Source organism: Bos mutus, chromosome 23, assembly GCF_027580195.1.
Source record: "Bos mutus isolate GX-2022 chromosome 23, NWIPB_WYAK_1.1, whole genome shotgun sequence".
NCBI classification, from domain to species: domain Eukaryota; kingdom Metazoa; phylum Chordata; class Mammalia; order Artiodactyla; family Bovidae; genus Bos; species Bos mutus.
This window is the reverse complement of record NC_091639.1, coordinates 21,944,844-21,965,973: the sequence shown is the minus strand read 5'-3', so window position 1 is coordinate 21,965,973 and position 21,130 is coordinate 21,944,844. Positions and strand designations below refer to the sequence as shown.

Below are 21,130 nucleotides of genomic sequence, written 5' to 3'. Positions count from 1 at the left end.
GATAACAGTGTCATCTTCAAGTCTTAGTGTCATGGTTTGAAAGAGTCTGTTCCAGGACATGCTTACTAGTGTCAACTATTGTTTTTTAAGATAAAGTTTTATCAAAGTACATGGTATCACATTCTGGAACTGTCTTGTTTTTGGAATTTTCTATTCCACTTTCATTTTCTTAAAATATAACTTAAAACCATAAAGATCAATCTCTAAGTGTGTAAGGAAGACAAGGAGGCATCACAAGGAGAAACTCAAATAACCCCACAACTCTTGAAACAAATTATGTAATGGATATTCACCAGTCATCTCTAAGACACAACGAGGTGTTAAGAAATGGGCTTGCCAAGACCTATTTAAATAAATAGCTCTTATGCTGCACATAGACCTTTAAAATATTTACTTTTTCCTGCAAAGGTGTTGCTGATGTTCTGTAAGACATGTGTCCTATAGGAAAAGTTTAAATGTGTGTCGAAGGCTTATGTGATGATTGCGGTACAACACTGTAACTTGTCATAGATTCTAAATTTGAGTGTTTTTTCCTGTTATTTTCTGATGATTATTTTATCTATAAAGTTATATGTTCTTGTTTTGTAGATTACTGCTGCTGCAGCACATGAATACTGCAATCTGTACTGCTTCTTTCTCAGTTTCCAAGAAAAAACATCATGGAAGGAGAAAATCGCACTCTGTCTGAATTTATCATCTTAGGATTCTCTGACTTAAATGATGTGCAGTTTTTATTCTTTACCATATTTCTTATGATCTATCTCTGTACCCTGGGAGGAAATATTTTCATTATTTTGGTAACATTGGTCGATATACGACTCTATACCCCCATGTATTTTTTTTTAAGGAATCTGGCTTTTCTTGATATCTGTTATACCACCACTAATGTCCCCCAGATGATGGTGCATCTCCTATCAAAGAAGAAAAGTATTTCTTACGGGGGCTGTGTGGCTCAACTTTTTGCATTCCTTTTCTTTGTGGGGGTAGAATGTCTCCTCCTGGCAGCCATGGCATATGATCGTTACATTGCAATCTGTAAGCCCTTAAGGTATTCGGTTATTATGAACAAGGTCCTATACAGCCAGTTAGCAGCCTCCTGCTGGACTGGTGGTTTCCTCAACTCAGTGGTGCACACAGTACTGACATTCCACCTGCCTTTCTGTGGCAACAACGAGATTAATTATTTCTTCTGTGACATCCCCCCTTTGCTGATCTTGTCTTGTGGGGACACTTCTGTCAATGAGTTGGTGTTACTTATCGTTGGGGTCTTCATTGGATGGGCTCCTTTCCTAGGTATCATCCTTTCCTACCTCTACATTATCTCCACCATCTTGAGGATCTGCTCCTCAGAGGGGAGACAAAAGGCCTTTTCTACCTGTGCGTCTCACCTGGTCGTTGTCCTTCTCTACTATGGCAGCTCCATCTTCACCTATGTGCGGCCCATCTCATCTTACTCATTGGCAAAAGACCGGCTGATCTCAGTACTGTACAGTGTGGTGACCCCTATGCTAAACCCTATCATTTATACTTTGAGGAATAAGGATATCAGAAAGGCCCTGAGAGCTGTGGGAGAAAAAGTAGCAACTTTCAAATTTCATTTCCCTTGAAGTGTAGTGTTTATTTTTCTCTCCTGATAAATCTAGAAAATTATCTGTCTTGCCCATGCAATCTGTTTTTTCTTGCCAACAGTATTGATTTCAATGATAAATAGGGCAAAATGTTGGCAAGAAATTAATCTGGGTAAAGGATTAATGGATTTTGGGAGTTCTCTTCTTATTCCTGAAATGCTTCTGTATATTCTATATATTTGAAACTATATCTAAATAAAAAGTTAATTTGAATCTTTTGAGCATAACTAAAACTACAATGTGCTTGTCTCTACTTGTGCACACTTTTTTTGGTATTTTAACCTCCATATCAAATATAGTGAACTGAAGTTGCTCAGTCATGTCCAACTCTTTGCAACCCTAAGGACTTAGCCCTCCAGGCTCCTCCATCCATGGGATTTTCCAGGCAAGAATACTGGAGTGAATTGCCATTTCCTTTTCCAGGGGATCTTCCTGACCCAGTGATCGAACTCAGGTCTCCCACACTGCAGGCAGACTCTACCGTCTGAGCCACTAGGGAATCCCAAATATATTCAAACATATCAAATATATTCTTCAGTTAATCTATTGTTCTTAAATTTTATTTTGTCTTATGGTGAACTAACTATCCATTGACTTGTGGTTCTCTAACTTTCAGCATTTGTCTCAAAGTTGTCTTCCTTTGTCACTGTCCTTCTTACATTTACTGTACTTTCCCAGTGGCTCAGCTGGTAAAGAATCCGCCTGCAACGTGGGAGACCTGGGTTTGATCCCTGGGTAGGGAAGATCCTCTGGCGAGGGGAAAGGCTATCCACTCCAGTATTCTGGCCTAGAGAATTCCATGGACAGAGGAGCTTGGCAGGCTACAGTCCACGGGGTTGCAAAGAGTCAGACACGACTTAGCAACTAAGCATAAACCAGTGGTTAGAACTCAGCGCTTTCACTGCTGTGGCCTGGGTTCAATCCCTGGTGTCAGGGAACTAAGATTCTGTAAGCCACATAATGTGACCAAAAAAAAGAAAGAAACAAAATAGAAAATATATAATTTCTCTTATCTTCAGAAAGGATATTTATCATAATAGCACAAATAATAACCTTAGATTTTTTGCAATACTTCAAAGATCCCATACATAAAATTGCAAATTAAACAAATTTATTCCCATTGTTTATTCTTCCTTGTTTGTTTATCATTTCCCCAAATCCTTCCTTTTTCTTTATCTGTGGAATTCAGTTTATAATTCATATTTTTAGTTTTCATTATATTGCTCTAACTGATATCACTTTTTTGCATTTACAAGGTGTTAGACTTTTGAAGGATAGAGCTGTCTCTTCTCTTTTATATTCTCATCACTCCCTTTTGCTCATGATCAATCAAAGGCTCTGCCCCAAATTTATTATTAAAGAATTAATCTAGTGACTTCACAAGCACACCAAAGAAGGGTATAAATTGATACTTATGGAAGAGAAATATGGAGAGAATAAGTCTCTAGAGAGAAAAATCCCAAGATATTAATGTCCAGATACCCCCAGGGAAGTTTATACAGGATTTAGTCTGTTTGTTCTCTCAAATAAGACATGGATTTGCTGAGATTCAATCTCACATCTAGATAGAGGTTTCTTGCAATAAAATGGGTGTAAGAGTTTTGAACAGCTGGAACTATCTCTGATGATCTTATTCAAAGAGACAGTAAATGCAGCTGATCTCTGATTTTTGGATATCCTTTTTGAGCCAAAATTTTATTTTATTATAAAGTACGTGAAGACATGTGCAGGACAAATTGGCTGAGAGTAAACAGAAGAAAAGTGAGCTTAGATTAGAGGAATAATTTTCTGAAGAAGGGGTGTTAATATAATTGGAAAAAGCAAGTGAAAGTAAATGGGGAAAACTCTTTGAATCTAAGCCGTGAAAATTACAGAGTGGAAGAGCAGGTGGGTTCACAGCATAAGTCATTAGCAAGTAAAGCTTTGAATTTCTCAGTCTATGTGTATGTACATTTTTGTTTTTGTTTTTGGTTGTTTTTGTTATTTGTTTCAGGGTAGACTCTCCTTGTGACCAAGTTAGGTCTATGTTTTAATTAAATGTCTGAGTGCCTATATCTGTTTAGTGGTGTGTGGGTATGGGTGTGGGTGTGTGTGGGTGGGTATGTGTGTTACCGAGAGTTATAGAAAATATAAAGAAAAGAAGAAAGTGAAGTAGAGAAAAAAATTACATGAGTAATACCTTAATATATGTCAAAATTAATAATGCAAAAATGATAGGTTCTAGTTCTAGTCAAGCAATATGTTAGATTGTACCTACTATTTATATAATTACATAACTTTGCAATAGTATGATTTTTAGTGGGAGATGGATGGTGCTATTATCCAGGAAAAATATAATAATTTTCAAAACACTTGTATGAAGTATTTACTTAAGTATTAATATTTTCACTTGAGTACATCCCCAGTTTCCCATATATGCATAGGTAATAATGTCCTTCAATTATATTTATGACTCCTGAGATTAATCATCTTCTCTACCAACAACTCCATTTAGAATATTTCTTCTATATCCATACTCATGGAGTGCAGCTCCTAGATTTTTGTTTTCTTTCACCAATAATGTAATTTCTTAAATTTAAAATACTGTTTATAGACAGCAATTAATCATTAAGAATCACAAGTGTCTTTGAGAACAGTCCATGACAAAAATTAATTGCTAAAACTGGCCCTATATGGCTAAAAGTTATTTACTTAATCACAAATATTCATTGCTCATTTTCTATGTTGCCATGTCCTCTGATAAACTGGAAGAATCTTTTGTGAGTGTAGCATCACATTCAGGAGAATAGTATGGATAGGTGAGAATGTTCAAAAGAAAACAAATTTGACCTTTTGAGGGTAGCTTTTGTAACTGATAATGATTGAACAGGTAATCCTAATCCAGTAGTTAATTCAGTAAGTATAGAGAGAGCACCAAAAAAAAATGTTCCAGACAATGTTTTAGGTGCTAGGTTGCAGTAGTGAATAAAACAAACAACAGTTTTGTGTGTGTGTGTTTGAGACTGCATGTAAGTTAAATAAAAAATATAAAATATTTAATAAAATCCAATACAGCAGATTAAGATAAGTGCCATTGATAACAACATAGCAAGAAAGGATATGCTTTTTTTTTTTTTTTTGGTCATTTAACCTGGAGAAGACTCTTAAGAGTCCCTTGGACAGGAAGGAGACCAAACCAGTCAATCTTAAAGGAAATTAACCCTGACTCTTCACTGGAAGGACTGTTGCTAAAGCTAAAGCTCCAATACTTTGGCCACCTGATGTGAAGAGCTGACTCACTGGGAAAGATGGAGGGCCAGAGAAGAGGGTGAGAGAGGATGAGATGGTTAGATAGAATCACTGACTCAATGGACATGAATTTGAGCAAACTCCAGCAGATAGTGGAGGAAAGAGGAGCTTGGCATGTTGCAGTTCATCGCATCACAAAGAGTTGTACAGGAGTCAGTGACTGAACAAAACAATCAGAGAAATTCACGATGAGGGTGTAGCTTTAGGGCAAAGGTCTGAAAGAGATGTGGGAATTAAACATGTGAATTTATTAAGTGTAAGAATGCTTCATATAAGTGGAGAGCTGGTGCACAGACCTTGAGATGAGAATGTAGTTAGTGTTTTAGTAACAACATAGAGATCAATGTGGCTGAGGGGATAGAGTGGAAGTGGAAGCTTAAATCATTAGACATGTTTAACAGAATAATCCTGGATGCTGCCTTGAGAATAAGAGACTGATAAGAGTGGAAATAAGATCATTCCAATAATTCAAATGAGTGATGATGGTGATTTGCACAGAGTCACATAGGAGACAGTGAGAAAGGAATTTTGCATCTGTAGTCATGAAACAGGGTAATCTGCACATTGCCTTGTATAGTCATTTTTCACTTTTATTGGGTCAATTTTTCCTTACATGCATACAGACACATGCCCATTCTGATATTCTTCACTTCCTTCTGCATTTCCATTCTTCTGCTTAGGGTCTTTTCTTACTGACTAGCAAACTTTTAGTGTATATTTTTAGTGTAGTGATAAATTCTCTGTTTGTATTTTCTCTTTTTTATGTGGGTGTGAATTCTTTTCTTACTGAGCTGTTTATATATGTCAATCAAATTTGTAAATTATGCTTTTCAGATTTTTATATTCTTACTAATTTTTTTTTTTTTTCTCTTCTATAAGGCATAGAGAGAGAGAGAGATGTTAAAAACTTCTATTAGGATTGTGAATTTTACTCTTCATTATTTCTGTCAACTTTTGAAGCTATTTTATTGGGAGCTTACATTGGGTTGTGATATTCTGGACCAGTTGTTAGCAGGGGAGTGTTAGTGTGGGTAAGGGTGGGTAGGCTGCTGCTTAATCGCTCAGTCATGTTGAACTCTTTGCATCCCCATGGACTGGAGCCCACCAGGCTCCTCTGTCCATGGTATTTTCCAGGCAAGAATACTGGAGTGGGTTGCCATGCCCTTCTCCAGGGGATCTTTCCCACACTGCAGGCAGATTCTTTACCATCTGAGCCACCAGGGAAGGGGTATACCAGGTAGTTTTTCCATTCCTCAATTCAAGGGCTCCCTCTTCTGTTACTAAGGTGGTGATTATTTTTTCACAAATGGCAAAGTGTTTAGTATATATTTTTCCTCTCTCTTTCAATGCTTATGTTTTATCTTCTTCTAATTCTCCTCCTCTTGTAGAAATTCCCACTAAATGTAGGGCACTTTTTCCTGGGCCTGAAAAATTGGGGATGTTTTCAAAATTCTCTTCCTGTTAACACTTTTTACTCTTTCAAGTTTTTCTCATCTACACACACAAACCCACCACTGTGCTGCAGTTTTGTGGCTACTGAGGCTAACTGTGCTGGCGTGATGGGATTCATGGGGTCGCAGAGTCGGACATGACTGAGAGACTGAACTGAACTGATGCTGTTTTTATTCCCTCTGCTTAAACACAATATTTGAAGATTCTGGATTTTATGTTTCTTAGTTTTGCTGAAAGTTTAGGCATGTAGGAAGGATACATTAATTTCCTGAGGCTTTAAAATATCTTAGGAGAAAAGAAGAAATCCTCACTAGGCTACATCACTTTTACTGCCAGAACCGAGAATCATAAGCTGAACAATTATTTCCTTTGTATGTTTTAAAATTTTCTAACCTCTAATTTTTTTTATCTAACCTCTAATTCTAATGTTGTAAATAAGATATAGTCATGCTTTACATTTTATGTTTTAAAAAAGTGTCTTTTATCTATATCTGACTTACTCATCATAAGCTGTTTTTATTAGTACATGATAAATTCTAAAGCAGTAAAAAGATGTTTGACTCATATTCAGGAGTGTAAAGCTGTTTACTTACCACTTTTAAATATTCTCCACACTGGAGCTCACCCTTAGGCTTTTCCAAATAGTAAACTTGCTTCACTTAATTCCCACAGTGTAAAATTCAAAAAAACTAATTCATTGTCATCATTACATTTGCTTCCCAAAGCAATGGAGAATGTCACTACAGTAAATGAGTTTCTGTTACTTGGCCTGACCAGTGTTCAGCAGCTGCAGCCTTTCTTCTTTGTGATTTTCTTAATCATTTACTTGATAAACTTGGTTGGAAATGGAGCTATATTAGTGATTACGATTTTGGAACCCAAACTGCATTCCCCCATGTATTTTTTCCTGGGAAACCTTTCTTGTCTGGATATCTGCTACTCTTCAGTGACATTGCCCAAAATCCTTATAAACCTCCTCTCCGCTCGCAGGACCATATCTTTCCTGGGCTGTATCACTCAGCTATACTTCTTCCACTTTCTGGGAAGCACAGAGGCCGTCTTACTGGCTGTCATGGCTTTTGATCGCTTCGCTGCCATCTGCAACCCACTTCGTTACCCTGTCATCATGAGCCCCAAGGTATGTATTCTCTTGGCAGCCATGGCCTGGATCACCAGCATCTTTAACGCTCTGGTACATTCTGTCATGACTGCACGCCTGAACTTTTGCCACTCTCAAGAGCTCAATCACTTCTTCTGTGATGTCAAGCCCCTCTTGGAGCTGGCCTGCAGTAACACGCTGCTCAACCAGTGGCTACTTTTTGTTGTCACAGGCAGCGTATCTATGGGAGCTTTCTTCCTGACGCTTCTCTCCTACTTCTATATTATTTGCTCCCTTCTGCTCAAGCATAAGTCCTGCAGGATACTCCACAAAGCTTTGTCCACTTGTGCCTCCCATTTCACAGTGGTGTGTCTTTTCTATGGACCTGTAGGTTTCACGTACATTCGTCCTGCCTCAGCCACTTCCATGACTCAGGATAGGATGGTGGCCATCGTCTATAGTGCAGTCACTCCAGTGCTGAATCCACTGATATACACTCTTAGGAATAAAGAAGTGAGGCTGGCACTGAAGGAAATCTTTGGGAGCAAGTTATTTAAAGACTGCCGGCAGCACCACTGAGATTAATGAGGCTTATATCTGACTCTGATTAAGATTTTTATCCCTTCACTCTAATAAATGGTCTACATGATTTTCCCTCAGGAATTTGTAGCCCCATAACCATGTTCTGTTCTCAACTATGTGTCATTATTTGCTCAGTTTTTATTTACGTACTCACTTATTTAAGAGATAGTCATTGAATATATATTGTGTCAGGCAGCATAGGTGTAGGAAGCAAGACTGAACAAAGAAATTCTACAATCTTACACAATGGACAAATTCATAAGTATATATGTCAGGGTAATTAGATGCTGCTGCTGCTGCTAAGTTGCTTCAGTCATGTCCAACTCTGTGCAACCCCATAGACGGCAGCCCACCAGACTCCTCCGTCCCCGGGATTCTCCAGGCAAGAACACTGGAGAGGGTTGCCATTTCCTTCTCCAATGCATAAAAGTGAAAAGGGAAAGTGAAGTCGCTCAGTCGTGTCCGACTCTTAGTGACCCCATGGACTGCAGCCCATCAGGCTCCTCCATCCATGGGACTCTCCAGGCAAGAGTACTGGAGTGGGGTGCCACTGCCTTCTTCAATTAGATGCTACAGAGAACTAAAAAGAGATAAGAAAACTTAGGGAGGGATGAGAGCAGGCACTTACTACATAATAAATGATTTATCTATTTCTTTTCTATTCTGGCCATTCTATTATATATGTCAGATGTTCTCATATCATTTTATTTATCGGAAAAAGATCAGCTGATCTGAACGCTAGAAAATGCACTCAATTTATTGGTAAATCCCTTGTTGTATACCTTGAAAAGGGAAGACATATTAAAACTGAGATTTATAATAAATGTCTCCATCAGCATCTGGATGCAGAATAATTGGAAGCCAGACTCTCAGGCAGCAATTTTCAATGAATGTCTATAGACTTCCTTCAGTCTGTAAGGAATGTCTGTAAGAAGTGAGTTTGCTTCTCCTTCACTGAGCCCTGGGGTGGTAGCCAGTTAAGAACAGTTTCTTTGTTTGTGACTGTCTGGTAAGCCCAAAGACACAAGCCCCTCTGGTCATTAGAGCAGGCTATCTGGGTTATGTGGCCTCTGGGTGTCAGCAACAAAAACCGGAACATCAGGAAGATGTTTTTTTTTTCTCAGAAACACCAGAGATCTGAGCTAGGGCAGAGCTATAGCCTGAAGATTGCATCCATTGGACTCCCTGAGCTCTAGAAAGGATTGTACTTGCCCCCTGTTGCTGCTGCTGGTGCTAAGTTGTGTCAGTCATGTCCGACTCTGTGTAACCCCATAGATGGAAGCCCACCAGGCTCCTCTGTCCCTGAGATTCTCCAGGCAAGAACACTGGAGTGGGTTGCCATTTCCTTCTCCAAGGCATGAAAGTGAAAAGGGAAAGTGAAGTCGCTCAGTCGTGTCTGACTCTTAGCGACCCCATGGACTGTGGCCTACCAGGCTCCTCCGTCCATGGGATTTCCCAGGAAAATGGCACTGGGGTGCCATTGCCTTCTCCAGTACTTGCCTTCTAGCTATGTGATAAATGAGAAGCCTGCCTCTTAGGCTGTAGCTTTTAAGGGAAACAAATAGTTCTATTTCACAGAAAGACTGGGTGTTTCTGTCTATGTCTCTGTGCTGTCTCAGGGGAGATAGCCAGTTAAGAATTGTTTCTCTGTTTGTTACAGACCTGTGGGAGCCAAAAGACATGAGCCCTGCTGGCCACTAGAGTCAAATGGTCAAGGGGTGTCCTCTGGATGTTGGGATATATTGGCAATCTGAATGAGGCAGAGGAATAGAAAAGAGATGGTGTCTGCTAAGGCCTCTGTCTATGGAGAGTATTGTAGTTGGCCTCTAGAAGTGTGTTAGATAAGAAGCCTACCACTTAAGTCAAGCCTTTAAAATAAGCAAATAGATCTCCTTCACATGAAGACTGGACACGTTTCATTAAATGGGAGTTTTTTTGTCTGTTTGTTTTGTCTTTTGTATTTTGACTATTCCATATGGCATGTGGGATCTTAGTTCCTTGACTAGGGATTGAACCTGTACCCTCTGCATTGGAAGCTCCAAGACCTAACCACTGGACAACCACGGAATTCCACAACTTGGTTTTTATTTTATTTTATTTAACTTTACAATATTGTATTGGTTTTGCCATATATCAAAATGAATCTGCCACAGGTATACATGTGTTCCCCATCCTGAACCCTCCTCCCTCCTCCCTCCTCATACCATCCCTCTGGGTTGTCCCAGTGCACCAGCCCCAAGCATCCAGTATCATGCATCGAACCTGGACTGGCAACTCGTTTCTTACATGATATTTTACATGTTTCAATGCCATTCTCCCAAATCATCCCACCCTCTCCCTCTCCCACAGAGTCCAAAAGACTGTTCTATACATCAGCGTCTCTTTTGCTGTCTCGTATACAGGGTTATTGTTACCATCTTTCTAAATTCCATATATATGCGTTAGTATACTGTATTGGTGTTTTTCTTTCTGGCTTACTTCAGTCTGTACAACTTGGTTTTTAAAAAAGCATTTTGATGGAAGAAAGTCTCCTGGGGCTTCCTTTGCTGTTTTCACCTCCTATGTCTAGTCCTCCCATGAGAACGTAAGAGGGTCACTCTGGGAAGGACTTCAGTCTTAACCACTGGACCTCCAGGGAATTCCCTAAGACTGGACACATTGCAATCTACTGCCTCTTTTCTGAGCTTTGGGGAGTAGCAGGGTGTCAGTTAGCCAGAGTGAGGTCCTGTGAGCCTTTTAAGAACTCTCTTTTAGTTCTCCATAGCCTTGTAGGTCTCACATATGCAAGTCTTATTTTTCAAAGCTAGATGTCTGGGGGCTTGTTCCTCAAGTGAAATTCTTTAGAGTTGGGGTGCCAGATGTGGAGTCTAAACTCTTTACTCCTCAGTGAGAAGCTGGGAGTTGTGAGTTGCCATGCTGGGAATAGAGTGTTTGGCCAGACTGTATCTTGATCTCTCTGCCTGATTCAGTGTGGAATGTTTCTCATTGATTTGATGTGTAACAGTACTTCAACTAGTTTCTGGTTTTCTTTTCTGTGTAGCTATAGATTGGGTGTGCCCATGGGAAGAGGTGAGTTCAGGGTCTCCTACTCCACCATCTTGAACTAGAAACTCTGTTATTCTTTTTTGTTAATTTAGAATCTGCTTGTCAATATCCATGAAAGAAAATATATTTTAAATTGGATGAAAAGTAATCCTTTGGCAAATGTCATCATGCAGTAGAACTGGATAAAATTCTAGATATGTGATTGAGGTTTCCAGACTATAATTCTTAACATCACAGATTCTCTCTCTGCTTCTTGCAAAATGTTTTTATAACCCTTATTCAGAATTCTCTGTAGCCATGATTGTGTGTGTATGTGTGTAATCACTTATATAGAGTTTGTTCACTTACAGATATTATTTTATTTAGCCTTAGTCATAACATCAATCAAATTAGATTGGTTTCATTATTATCATATGTTTACAGAAGGGGAAAACCAGAGACCAGAAAGGAAAAGTAACTTAACTATAGTCACATTACAAGCAGAGACAGGATTCTAACTCCAGGAGATCTTGTTCCAGAGTCTGAGAGTTTTGCTGTATGCATCTATAAATAGTCATTATTAAGAAATTTTTGGCTAAGGCAGATTTTAAGAAAAATCTGTCAATTTCTCTTCCATTTATAGACAGGATCTATTTTGAGTCTGACAAGGTACTTTATTTTTTATTTTGGTGGCTATAAAGCCCTTATTTTGTTGCTGTTTTCTTTTTCTCTGATGTTTCTCAAGTTAAATCAATCACCTTGTCTTGTCAAAATGGTTCAATTTAAATTTTATCATCTTTTAATTTCTTAACATATTTCTCTAAACAATGACAAACTTTGGATCCACAAGCTGTTAAGAGTTTCCAATGATAGGAGCTGTATTGTTTAAAAATTGTCATACTTACTCTTTCTTTAACCTTTCAGTGGAAATCACTGGCTCAGCATAATATTCTTTTCCAGTTAAATGTAGCAAAATGTTCTACCAAATAGATTAAAAAAACAAAATAACTATTTATTGAAATATTAAAGTAGAGAATAACCCTTTGAGAAGAGATCCCTAGACATCTATGCTTGGAACATCTCTAGGGAGAGTTCAGAGGGGATTCAATGTACTTATTTTGTGCTTAGAATGGGAATGAAGGCCAAGTCCTCTGTGATTTATATTTACTCTTAGGTATATGATATTTGTCATATAAGACTCTGAGCAGCTAAAATCTTTCTGATAATTTTATACAAAGAGATAATCAACATATTATAGCCCTCATTCTTGGGTTTCCTTATGCACCAAAACCATATATTTTTTCCAAGGATGTACACAGAGAAGTAAAGAATAGGGTGAATTGCCACAGTCAGTAGGTAGAACATAAGAGAATAGGTAAGAAGGAAGGTTTTTGTTTTTGTATGTGTAGAAATGTGTGGGTTTTTTTTTTTTTTGTGTTTTGTATATGTGTGTGTGTTTTATAGAAGGAAAATGAGACCATTAGAAAGGGTGAGTGAGAGTAGCTGGGGAATGTCTTTGAATATAATTTGTCAAAACTATAGGGTGGAACAAATGGGTTTATGGCACAATTTCTTAGTTGGAAAAGCTTTGATTTTCTTAATCTGTTTAATCATGCATCTTTTGTATGAAGTAGATATAGCAGCACATATGCATCTCTACCTGTGTACTTGTGAATGTTTTTTTGTGCGAGACAAAAAACAGTATATAAAGAGCTGCCTTGTTTTACTATTTCCTATGAAATTAAAAGATGCTTACTCCTTGGAAGGAAAGTTATGACCAACCTAGATAGCATATTCAAAAGCAGAGACATTACTTTGCCAACAAAGGTTCGTCTAGTCAAGGCTATGGTTTTTCCTGTGGTCATGTATGGATGTGAGAGTTGGACTGTGAAGAAAGCTGAGCACCCAAGAATTGATGCTTTTAAACTGTGGTGTTGGATAAGACTCTTGAGAGTCCCTTGGACTGCAAGGAGATCCAACCAGTCCATTCTGAAGATCAGCCCTGGGATTTCTTTGGAAGGAATGATGCTAAAGCTGAAACTCCAGTACTTTGGCCACCTCATGCGAAGAGTTGACTCACTGGAAAAGACTTTGATGCTGGGAGGGATTGGGGGCAAGAGGAGAAGGGGACGACAGAGGATGACATGGCTGGATGGCATCACTGACTCGATCGACGTGAGTCTGAGTGAACTCCGGGAGTTGGTGATGGACAGGGAGGCCTGGCGTGCTGCGATTCATGGCGTCTCAAAGTGTCGGACATGACTGAGTGACTGAACTGAACTGAACTGATGTACTGAAAATTATTTAACTAGTCCCGTATGGTCATTTAGTTTGTTTGCAATCTTTCTTATGGTGATGCTTAAATAAATATCATGGCAAATACACAATTTTTGACATTTGCAAACACATCTGAAGGACAATCTAGAAAGTGGAATTGCTTTGAATGTGAGATTTTTAGTAGTTATTGCTAAAATATCCATTAGAGATTAAATCAACTGACATCCTCATCTGTGTGTATTTTACCACCCTCAGGCAAATATAATGTCTCAAACATTTTAATCTTCATCAAAATAGCATATCATTGTGTTTTAATTTGAAATTCTGTTTTGAATATTTGTATATTTTTTCATTAAAAATTATGTTATAGTTTTAATAGCTTCACTTAGGAATGTTGTGCTGAAGTTTTCTGTTTCACTTCAAATATTTTTTTCCGAAGAAATATATTTGATTAAGAAATCACGATTTTCTATTTATCTGTTTTTTTCTTATTGTGCTTTCATGTAGATGCAGAAGTTCTCATATTATTGTTTATCTATGAAAAAGTTGAATTTGGGGGGCAAGTTATCAGCAGGAGGTTTATGGAAAAGGGGATAGGATATTTTCCCTAGATTCTTGGCTCATTTGTCCCCTCTTGTATTGCAACATTCTTATTGCCTCTGTAGTAATGTACTTTTCTCTGCATTCCATCATTACAAGCACATTGACTCTCTCTTTTCTGATATTTCAGAGAAATTCACTCTCAGTGTGAGGTACTCTTTCTGAGACTGAATTTTTTTGCTGTTTTCGATATTCTCTTGGTATTAAAGAGCTTGGTATTTTGGGATTTTCCTACATAATTAGCCCTGTTGCTGCAATGCCTTCTTCTGATGCTGACACCAATTCTGCTTATTTGTATTCCCTCTGCCTACACATGATTTGAAGTTTGTGGATTTTAAAAAATGTCTTCTAGTTTTACGAAGGCTTAGGTTGTGGAGAACCTACTCTTTTTTAAAAGAAGATATTTAGGACTATTGCTAAGCTTCTATCTGTACCCAGAAATAAATTTTTATAAATATATCTGACAAGACTCTTTTTAGATACATTAATTTTAATGCTGCAATGAGGCTAAAATTGAGTCCTGTTCTCTTACTGTATTCACTGAATATCTGCCTTTATTCTATATGGGCTGCTTTATAGGTTTAACTCAGCATCCTAAATATATTTCTTAGTTCTATGTATCACATATATCACACTGACTCAGAATTTTATCATATATTTCTGTCCTTAATTTATGTTGCAAGTGAATTTAATTCTAGCATTTCTAATCATTTTACTCACCATAGATCATCCTTATATACTTTCAGATGATGAACTTGCTTCATTTAACCCATACAGTCTACTAGAGCAGCTTTACTAACTGTTATCACTCCTTCTCAGAGCGATGGAGAATGTTACCACAGTGAATGAGTTTCTCCTGCTGGAACTGACCTCCACTCAGGAGCTACAGCCTGTTCTCTTTGTGACCCTCCTGATTATATACATGATTGATCTGTTTGGAAATGGGTCCATATTAGTGGTTGTCATCTTGGAGCCAAGACTCTACTCCCCTATGTATTTTTTCCTGGGAAATCTTTCTTGTCTGGATATCTGCTATTCTTCAGTAACACTGCCCATACTAATGGCAAACCTCCTCTCTGCTCATAAGGCCGTATCTTTCCTGGGCTGCATCACTCAGCTACACTTCTTCCACTTTCTGGGCTGTACTGAGTCCATCTTGCTGGCCATTATGGGTTTTGACCGATTTGTGGCCATCTGCTATCCACTTTGCTACACTCTTATCATGAACCTCAAGGTGTGTATTCTCCTGGCAACTGTGGCCTGGATCACCAGTTTCTTTTATGCTCTGATGCATTCTGTCATGACTGCACGTCTGAACTTTTGCCACTCTCTGAAACTGAATCACTTCTTTTGTGATGTGAAGCCCCTCTTAGAGTTGGCTTGTGGTGACATTCGGCTCAATCAGTGGCTCATTTTTATTGTCACTGGCAGCTTAGCTATGGTACCATGCTTCTTCACTTTCCTCTCCTACTTGTATATTATCAGCTTCCTTCTGTTTAAGAACCATACCTGTCGTGTGTTCCACAAGGCTCTGTCCACATGTGCCTCCCATTTAATGGTGGTATCTCTGTTTTATGGAACTGTGGGGCTCACCTACATCGCCCCAACCTCTGCCACCTCTGTAATACAGGAGCGGTATGTGACTGTCATACACACCACTGTCACTTCATTGCTGAATCCATTGATATACACCCTGAGGAATAAGGAAGTGAAGTTGGCTCTGAGCAGAGTGTTTGGGAGGAAACTGAAGCTGCCTAAAGAAAATCATTGGCAGCACTAGAAAAAAAATCAAAACTCTATTTTATGTTTATGACATTTATTTCTAATTTTAATACTTTTGATACATTTCTTGAATTTTCTTTTCTTATCAGAAATTTGTTCCATTTGTAACTGTGTTCTTCATGTATATGATTCCAATTACTCTTCATTAGTCATTCATTCAATTGAAATATATTTTTCAGGAAGAAGTGTTCAATTTGCAGAGGATACTATCTTGGAAAAGATCCATGAGTACCTGACATGAGGACATGGATCTTTTTCATTTGAAAAGGTTTGCAAAGATAAGATGAACAAGTTAACGCATATGCCTTTCAGAAGATAAAACACAAAATGAATGAACAAGAATGAGCATGTGCCAGCGGGCACTCTTTTGTAAGATTGGGTCTATGAAATCTTATTTAAGAAATGACATTTGAGCAGAATGCCAAAGGAAGTAGGGAAGTGAGTCTTGCAAGTATGTGACAATAAAGCTTTTTATGTAGAAATGACAGAGAATGAAAGAGTATTGGTATAGAGTGTTGTTCCAGTAAGATGTCCCATATGCCTGGAGCTCAGTGAGTAATGAAGTGGGTGGCAGGAGATAAGGGCAGAAAGTTGATGATAGTCATGTCATGGGCATTCTGTTGTTTGGCTGAAGGCTTTCAGCACTAACTCTGGGTGATTAGTATGATATGGGGCATTTGAGTGAAGAATTGACTTGACTTGACTTCTGTGGTGAAAGAATCACAATGTTACTGTGTTGAGAACAGAGAGTAGGGGAGCAAGGATGAAATTAGAATTTCCTTATAATCTTTTGGATGAGAATTTATGGAAGCCTAGACAAGGGTAATAATGGTGGGGATAGGAGAAGCAGTTAGATTCTGGATGTATTTTGAACACTCAACTTTCATTATTTGCTGATAGCTGGTAGGAAGATGAGAGGCATCGAGGATGATCATTAATTTTTATGTACTTATGTTAACACCAAGATATGTCAATAGTGTAGAAAAATCAGGCTATGAACAGAGAAGTGTGTGATAAAGGTTTTGATTTGTTTTTCTCACCATAATATTGTTTTGAATTGAGTTCTCCTTCCTATTAATTGGGCTTCCCTGATAGCTCAGACAGTAAGCAATCTGCCTCCAATGCAGGAGACCCGGATTTGATCCTGGGTCAGGAAGATCCACTGGAGAAGGGAATGGCTACCCACTCCAGTATTCTTGCCTGGAGAGTTCCATGGGCAGAGGAGCCTGGTGAGCTATAGTCCATAGGTTTACAAACAGTGGGACACAACTGAAATGACAGCAGGGCACACACACAAAATTACCACAAAGGTATAACAGTTTAAGTGTGGTGGTCCACGAGATCTCAGTGATGTAAAAATAATCATTAATGTTAAGATAAAGGACAAATTCTCAAGTATTTTCTTTTGATTTCTTTTCAGAACATGCCAATACAGGCAGACCTCAGAGATATTGTGGGTTTCCAGACCACCACCATAAAGATGATATAACAATAAAGCAAGTCACATGAATACTTGGTTCCCAGTGTGTGTAAATGTTATATGTACACTCTACTGTAATCTATTAAGTGTACAATAGTATTATGTATGTACATGTATGTACCTTAATTAAAAATACTTTATTGCTAAAAAAATGCTAACTATCATCTGAACTCTTCAGTGAGCTGTAGTAATAGCAACAAAGATCACTGATCACAGGTCACCATAACAAATATAAAGTACTGGAAAATTTTGAAATACTGTGAGAATTACCAGTATGTGACAGGTGATTCAAAGTAGGCAAACGCTGTTGGGAAAATGGAGCTAACAGGCTTGCTTAGTTAGACCTTGTGCCAAGTAGTCACAGACCTTCAAGGTTGTAACAACATTACAATTTTGTAACAACAACAAAAAAACACAGTATCCATGGAGTGCAATAAAATAAAACAATATATCTAAGTATTCAGTTCAGTTCAGTTCAGTTGCTCAGTCGTGTCCTACTCCTTGCAACCCCATGAATCGCAGCGCGCCAGGCCTCCCTGTCCATCACCATCTCCCGGAGTTCACTCAAACTCACGTCCATTGAGTTGGTGATGCCATCCAGCCATCTAATCCTCTGTCGTCCCCTCTTCCTCCTGCCCCCAATCCCTCCCAGCATGAGTCTTTTCCAATGAGTCAACTCTTCGCATGAGGTGGCCAAAGTACTGGAGTTTCAGCTTTAGCATCATTCCTTCCAAAGAACACCGAGGGCTGATCTCCTTTACAATGGACTAGTTGGATCTCCTTGCAGTCCAAGGGACTCTCAAGAGTCTTCTCCAACACCACAGTTTAAAAACATCAATTCTTCGATGCTCAGCTTTTTTCACAGTCCAACTCTTGCATCCATACATGACCACTGGAAAAACCATAGCCTTGACTAGATGGACCTTTGTTGGCAAAGTAATATCTCTGCATTTGAATATGCTATCTAGGTTGGTCATAACTTTCCTTCCAAGAGTAAGTGTCTTTTAATTTCATGGCTACAGTCACCATCTGCAGTGATTTTGGAGCCCCCAAAATGTAGGTATCTCAAATAGAAAAATGGTGAAAAATGCTGGACTCTCCTTCCTACACTGCCCTCTTCTGGATCTTGGTCCTGGAAATACTCAATGCCTTGTTAGCTCTCTGACTCCTTCAGAAGGATTTTTAATACATTGACCAACCTTTTGTTCCCAACCTGAGGGTTATATAAAATAGTGCAACCTACTGTTGCCAAAAGCATAAGTTTAGCTGTAGCATTTTTTTTTTATTTTTAAAAATTAATTAATTTATTTTAATTGGATGCTACTTACTTTACAATATTGTAGTAGCTTTTACCATGCATTGACATGAATCAGCCAAGGGTGTTCATGTGTCCCCATCCTGAACCACTCTCCTACCTCCCTCCTCATCCCATTCCTCAGGGTCATCTCAGTACACTGGCCCTGAGTGCCCTGTCTCATGCATCGAACCTGGGCTGTAGCATTTTTGATTCCACTTTTGAAGTCAGGTGATTTCTCCTTTTGTAAAACAGCTGAGATGTGCAGCTCCAGATCTGTTCTCACAGCTTTAGTAACAGACTATTTCCTTCAAATATGCAGAATTATTCTCTGCATCACCGCCCCCAACCAGAAATAACTTCTGTCTAATTCGGCTTACTTCTTTTAGTCCACACTGACTGCTCTGCTCTAGGAACCAGACAAGGTCGAAAAAATTTCCTGCTGCTGTCTCGTTCATATCTTAACCTGTGCTACTTACTTTAAAAAGAGAAATCTGGCAGCTTTTTCTTAACTTTGCAGAAATGGACTTCCTTTCTTGACATCTTCCTACTCCCTTCTCTTGCCTCAATTGTTTTCTGAATATTTATTTCTATTTTATTGTTCTGGGATTCAGACTTTTTATAATATTTGTTTTGAAATAAAGTTTGGATTTATGCTTATTTTTCTCCTTATTTCTTTCAGAAAAGTTTTTAGAAGATAAGAAAAGAACACTGATTAATCCAACCATATTATTAACACTGTTATTAACACTGATTTAATAACAGCCATATTAGCACTGGATGTTTTATTTGTAGATTTAAATGATTTATATAATAATTTTCATGGCTGAACTTCTGTAAATCTCTTCACCAAGAAAGCTGGCTGAAATTTGTGTGGTAGCAAAATAAATGCAGAATGATTAGAAAAAAATGAATCACTTGATATTATTGTCAATTGATTACAGTGGCTATGATGACATTTTACAGAAAGAGATAAAAAGCAAAACTTTTAAGGTCTTCCCTGGTGGCTCAGAGTAAGAGAATCTGCTTGCCAATGTAGGAGACACAGGTTCAATCCCTGATCCAGGAAAATCCAAATGCTCAGAGCAAGTAATCCCAGGCACGCAAAGAACCACAGCTACTGAATGCAAGTGCTGAAACTAGTGAAGCTCGTGTGTTAGAGCTAGTGCTCTGCAACAAGAGAAGCTGCTGCAGTGAGAAGCCCATGCACCACATCTAGAGAGCGGGCCCCACTCACTGCAACTAGAGAAAATCTCGTGCAGCAATGAAGACCCAGAGCAGACAAAATAATAAATAAATAAATTTTTAAAAGCAAAACTTTTAGATATTATGCTTTTTAAGATTTCACTCTTTTTTGAACAGTTGCTTCTCTTATTTGTCTAATTGTATGCTATTTAAATTTATGTAATTATGTAATGAAGTTCACATTAACATCATTTAAATACAACAATAAAAACAACAGCAATAATAAAAAATTCCAACATTATCCAGTTATAAGGATTTAATATTATGGAAAATTATAATGGTAATACTATTTTGTGGAAAATGATAATAATGGTATGCTATGCTAAGTCGCTTCAGTCATGTCTGACTCTGTGCAACCCCATAGATGGCAGCCCACCAGGCTTCCCCGTCCCTGGGATTCTCCAGGCAAGAACACTGGAGTGGGTTGCCATTTCCTTCTCCAATGCATGAAAGTGAAAAGTGAAAAGTGAAAGTGAAGTCGCTCAGTCATGTCCGACTGTTAGCGACCCCATGAACTGCAGCCTACCAGGCTCCTCCATCCATGGGATTTTCCAGGCAAGAGTACTGGAGTGGGGTGCCATTGCCTTCTCCTGGATAATAATGGTATTTTTCTTATTTTGCCCCTGTAGACAATTTTACAGTATACCTTAATTACCAGTAAGATACCTAAAGTCCCCAAAGTCTTCATCATTGCTATTTGGGGAAAAGTAATTAGATTCTCAGTATGCTGTGTGTGTGTGTGTGTGTGTGTGTTTTTAAAAGAAATTATATAAACAGGAGGGTTTATAAAGAAGAGGGTTCCTGGTGTTGGGTATGTGAGTTGGACGAGAACAGAAGAGTCCAGCCACACTTCCAGTTGTTCCAAACATAAGTGGGCACAGATGGTAACACCACAGGAGAAAATTTCACTCCTGTTCACATAATAATATGAGAGAGAGGCTATTATTTCTTTATTAGGTTAACATTTTTCTTCATGACAACTCCTGGTTGAACCTATACCACAGCAAATCAAATTAAACCAAACTGGGTAAGTGGGGCAAAAATAAGTTGTCTTGAAAAAACAAAGAGACTTTCTATGAGTTTTCTGCAAAGGGAAATCAGCTAAGTTAATTCCTCATGAAAGGAGACTAGAAAGATTGATTTAACAATGAACAAATACGTGTTGTGTGTCAGGTACTGTTATAGATGCTCAGAAGACATCATTAAGAGATAATACACTGACTTTGCAAAGATTATATCCAACTAGAGGAGTAGGTAATACACAATAAAGAGAATAAAAAAATAAATAAATGATATGGGATTTCAGAAGGTGTTATGTGTCATGGGGAAATGAAAGGAGAGTGAAGGGGGTATGGAGTGTATGAGAGCCCCAGTAGGAT

At 38.3% G+C, this 21,130-nt stretch overlaps 3 protein-coding genes across 3 annotated transcripts; all 3 read left to right on the top strand.

The window, feature by feature from the left end:
* Positions 1-659: 659 nt before the first annotated feature.
* Positions 660-1,708, top strand: LOC102274113 (olfactory receptor 5V1). The gene has a single exon (XM_005904098.2). It carries the CDS (start codon positions 660-662, stop codon positions 1,605-1,607), a length of 948 nt encoding a protein of 315 aa, XP_005904160.2. The 3' UTR covers positions 1,608-1,708.
* Positions 1,709-7,095: 5,387 nt separating this feature from the next.
* On the top strand, positions 7,096-8,046 carry LOC102272123 (olfactory receptor 12D3). Its single transcript, XM_005904095.2, has one exon. It carries the CDS (start codon positions 7,096-7,098, stop codon positions 8,044-8,046), a length of 951 nt encoding a protein of 316 aa, XP_005904157.1.
* A 6,727-nt stretch (positions 8,047-14,773) lies between these two features.
* LOC102274403 (olfactory receptor 12D3) lies at positions 14,774-15,730 on the top strand. The gene is made up of 2 exons (XM_070360956.1): positions 14,774-15,324; positions 15,436-15,730. The coding sequence occupies exons 1-2, from the start codon at positions 14,774-14,776 to the stop codon at positions 15,728-15,730; spliced, it is 846 nt and encodes a 281-aa protein (XP_070217057.1).
* The last annotated feature ends 5,400 nt before the right edge of the window (positions 15,731-21,130 follow it).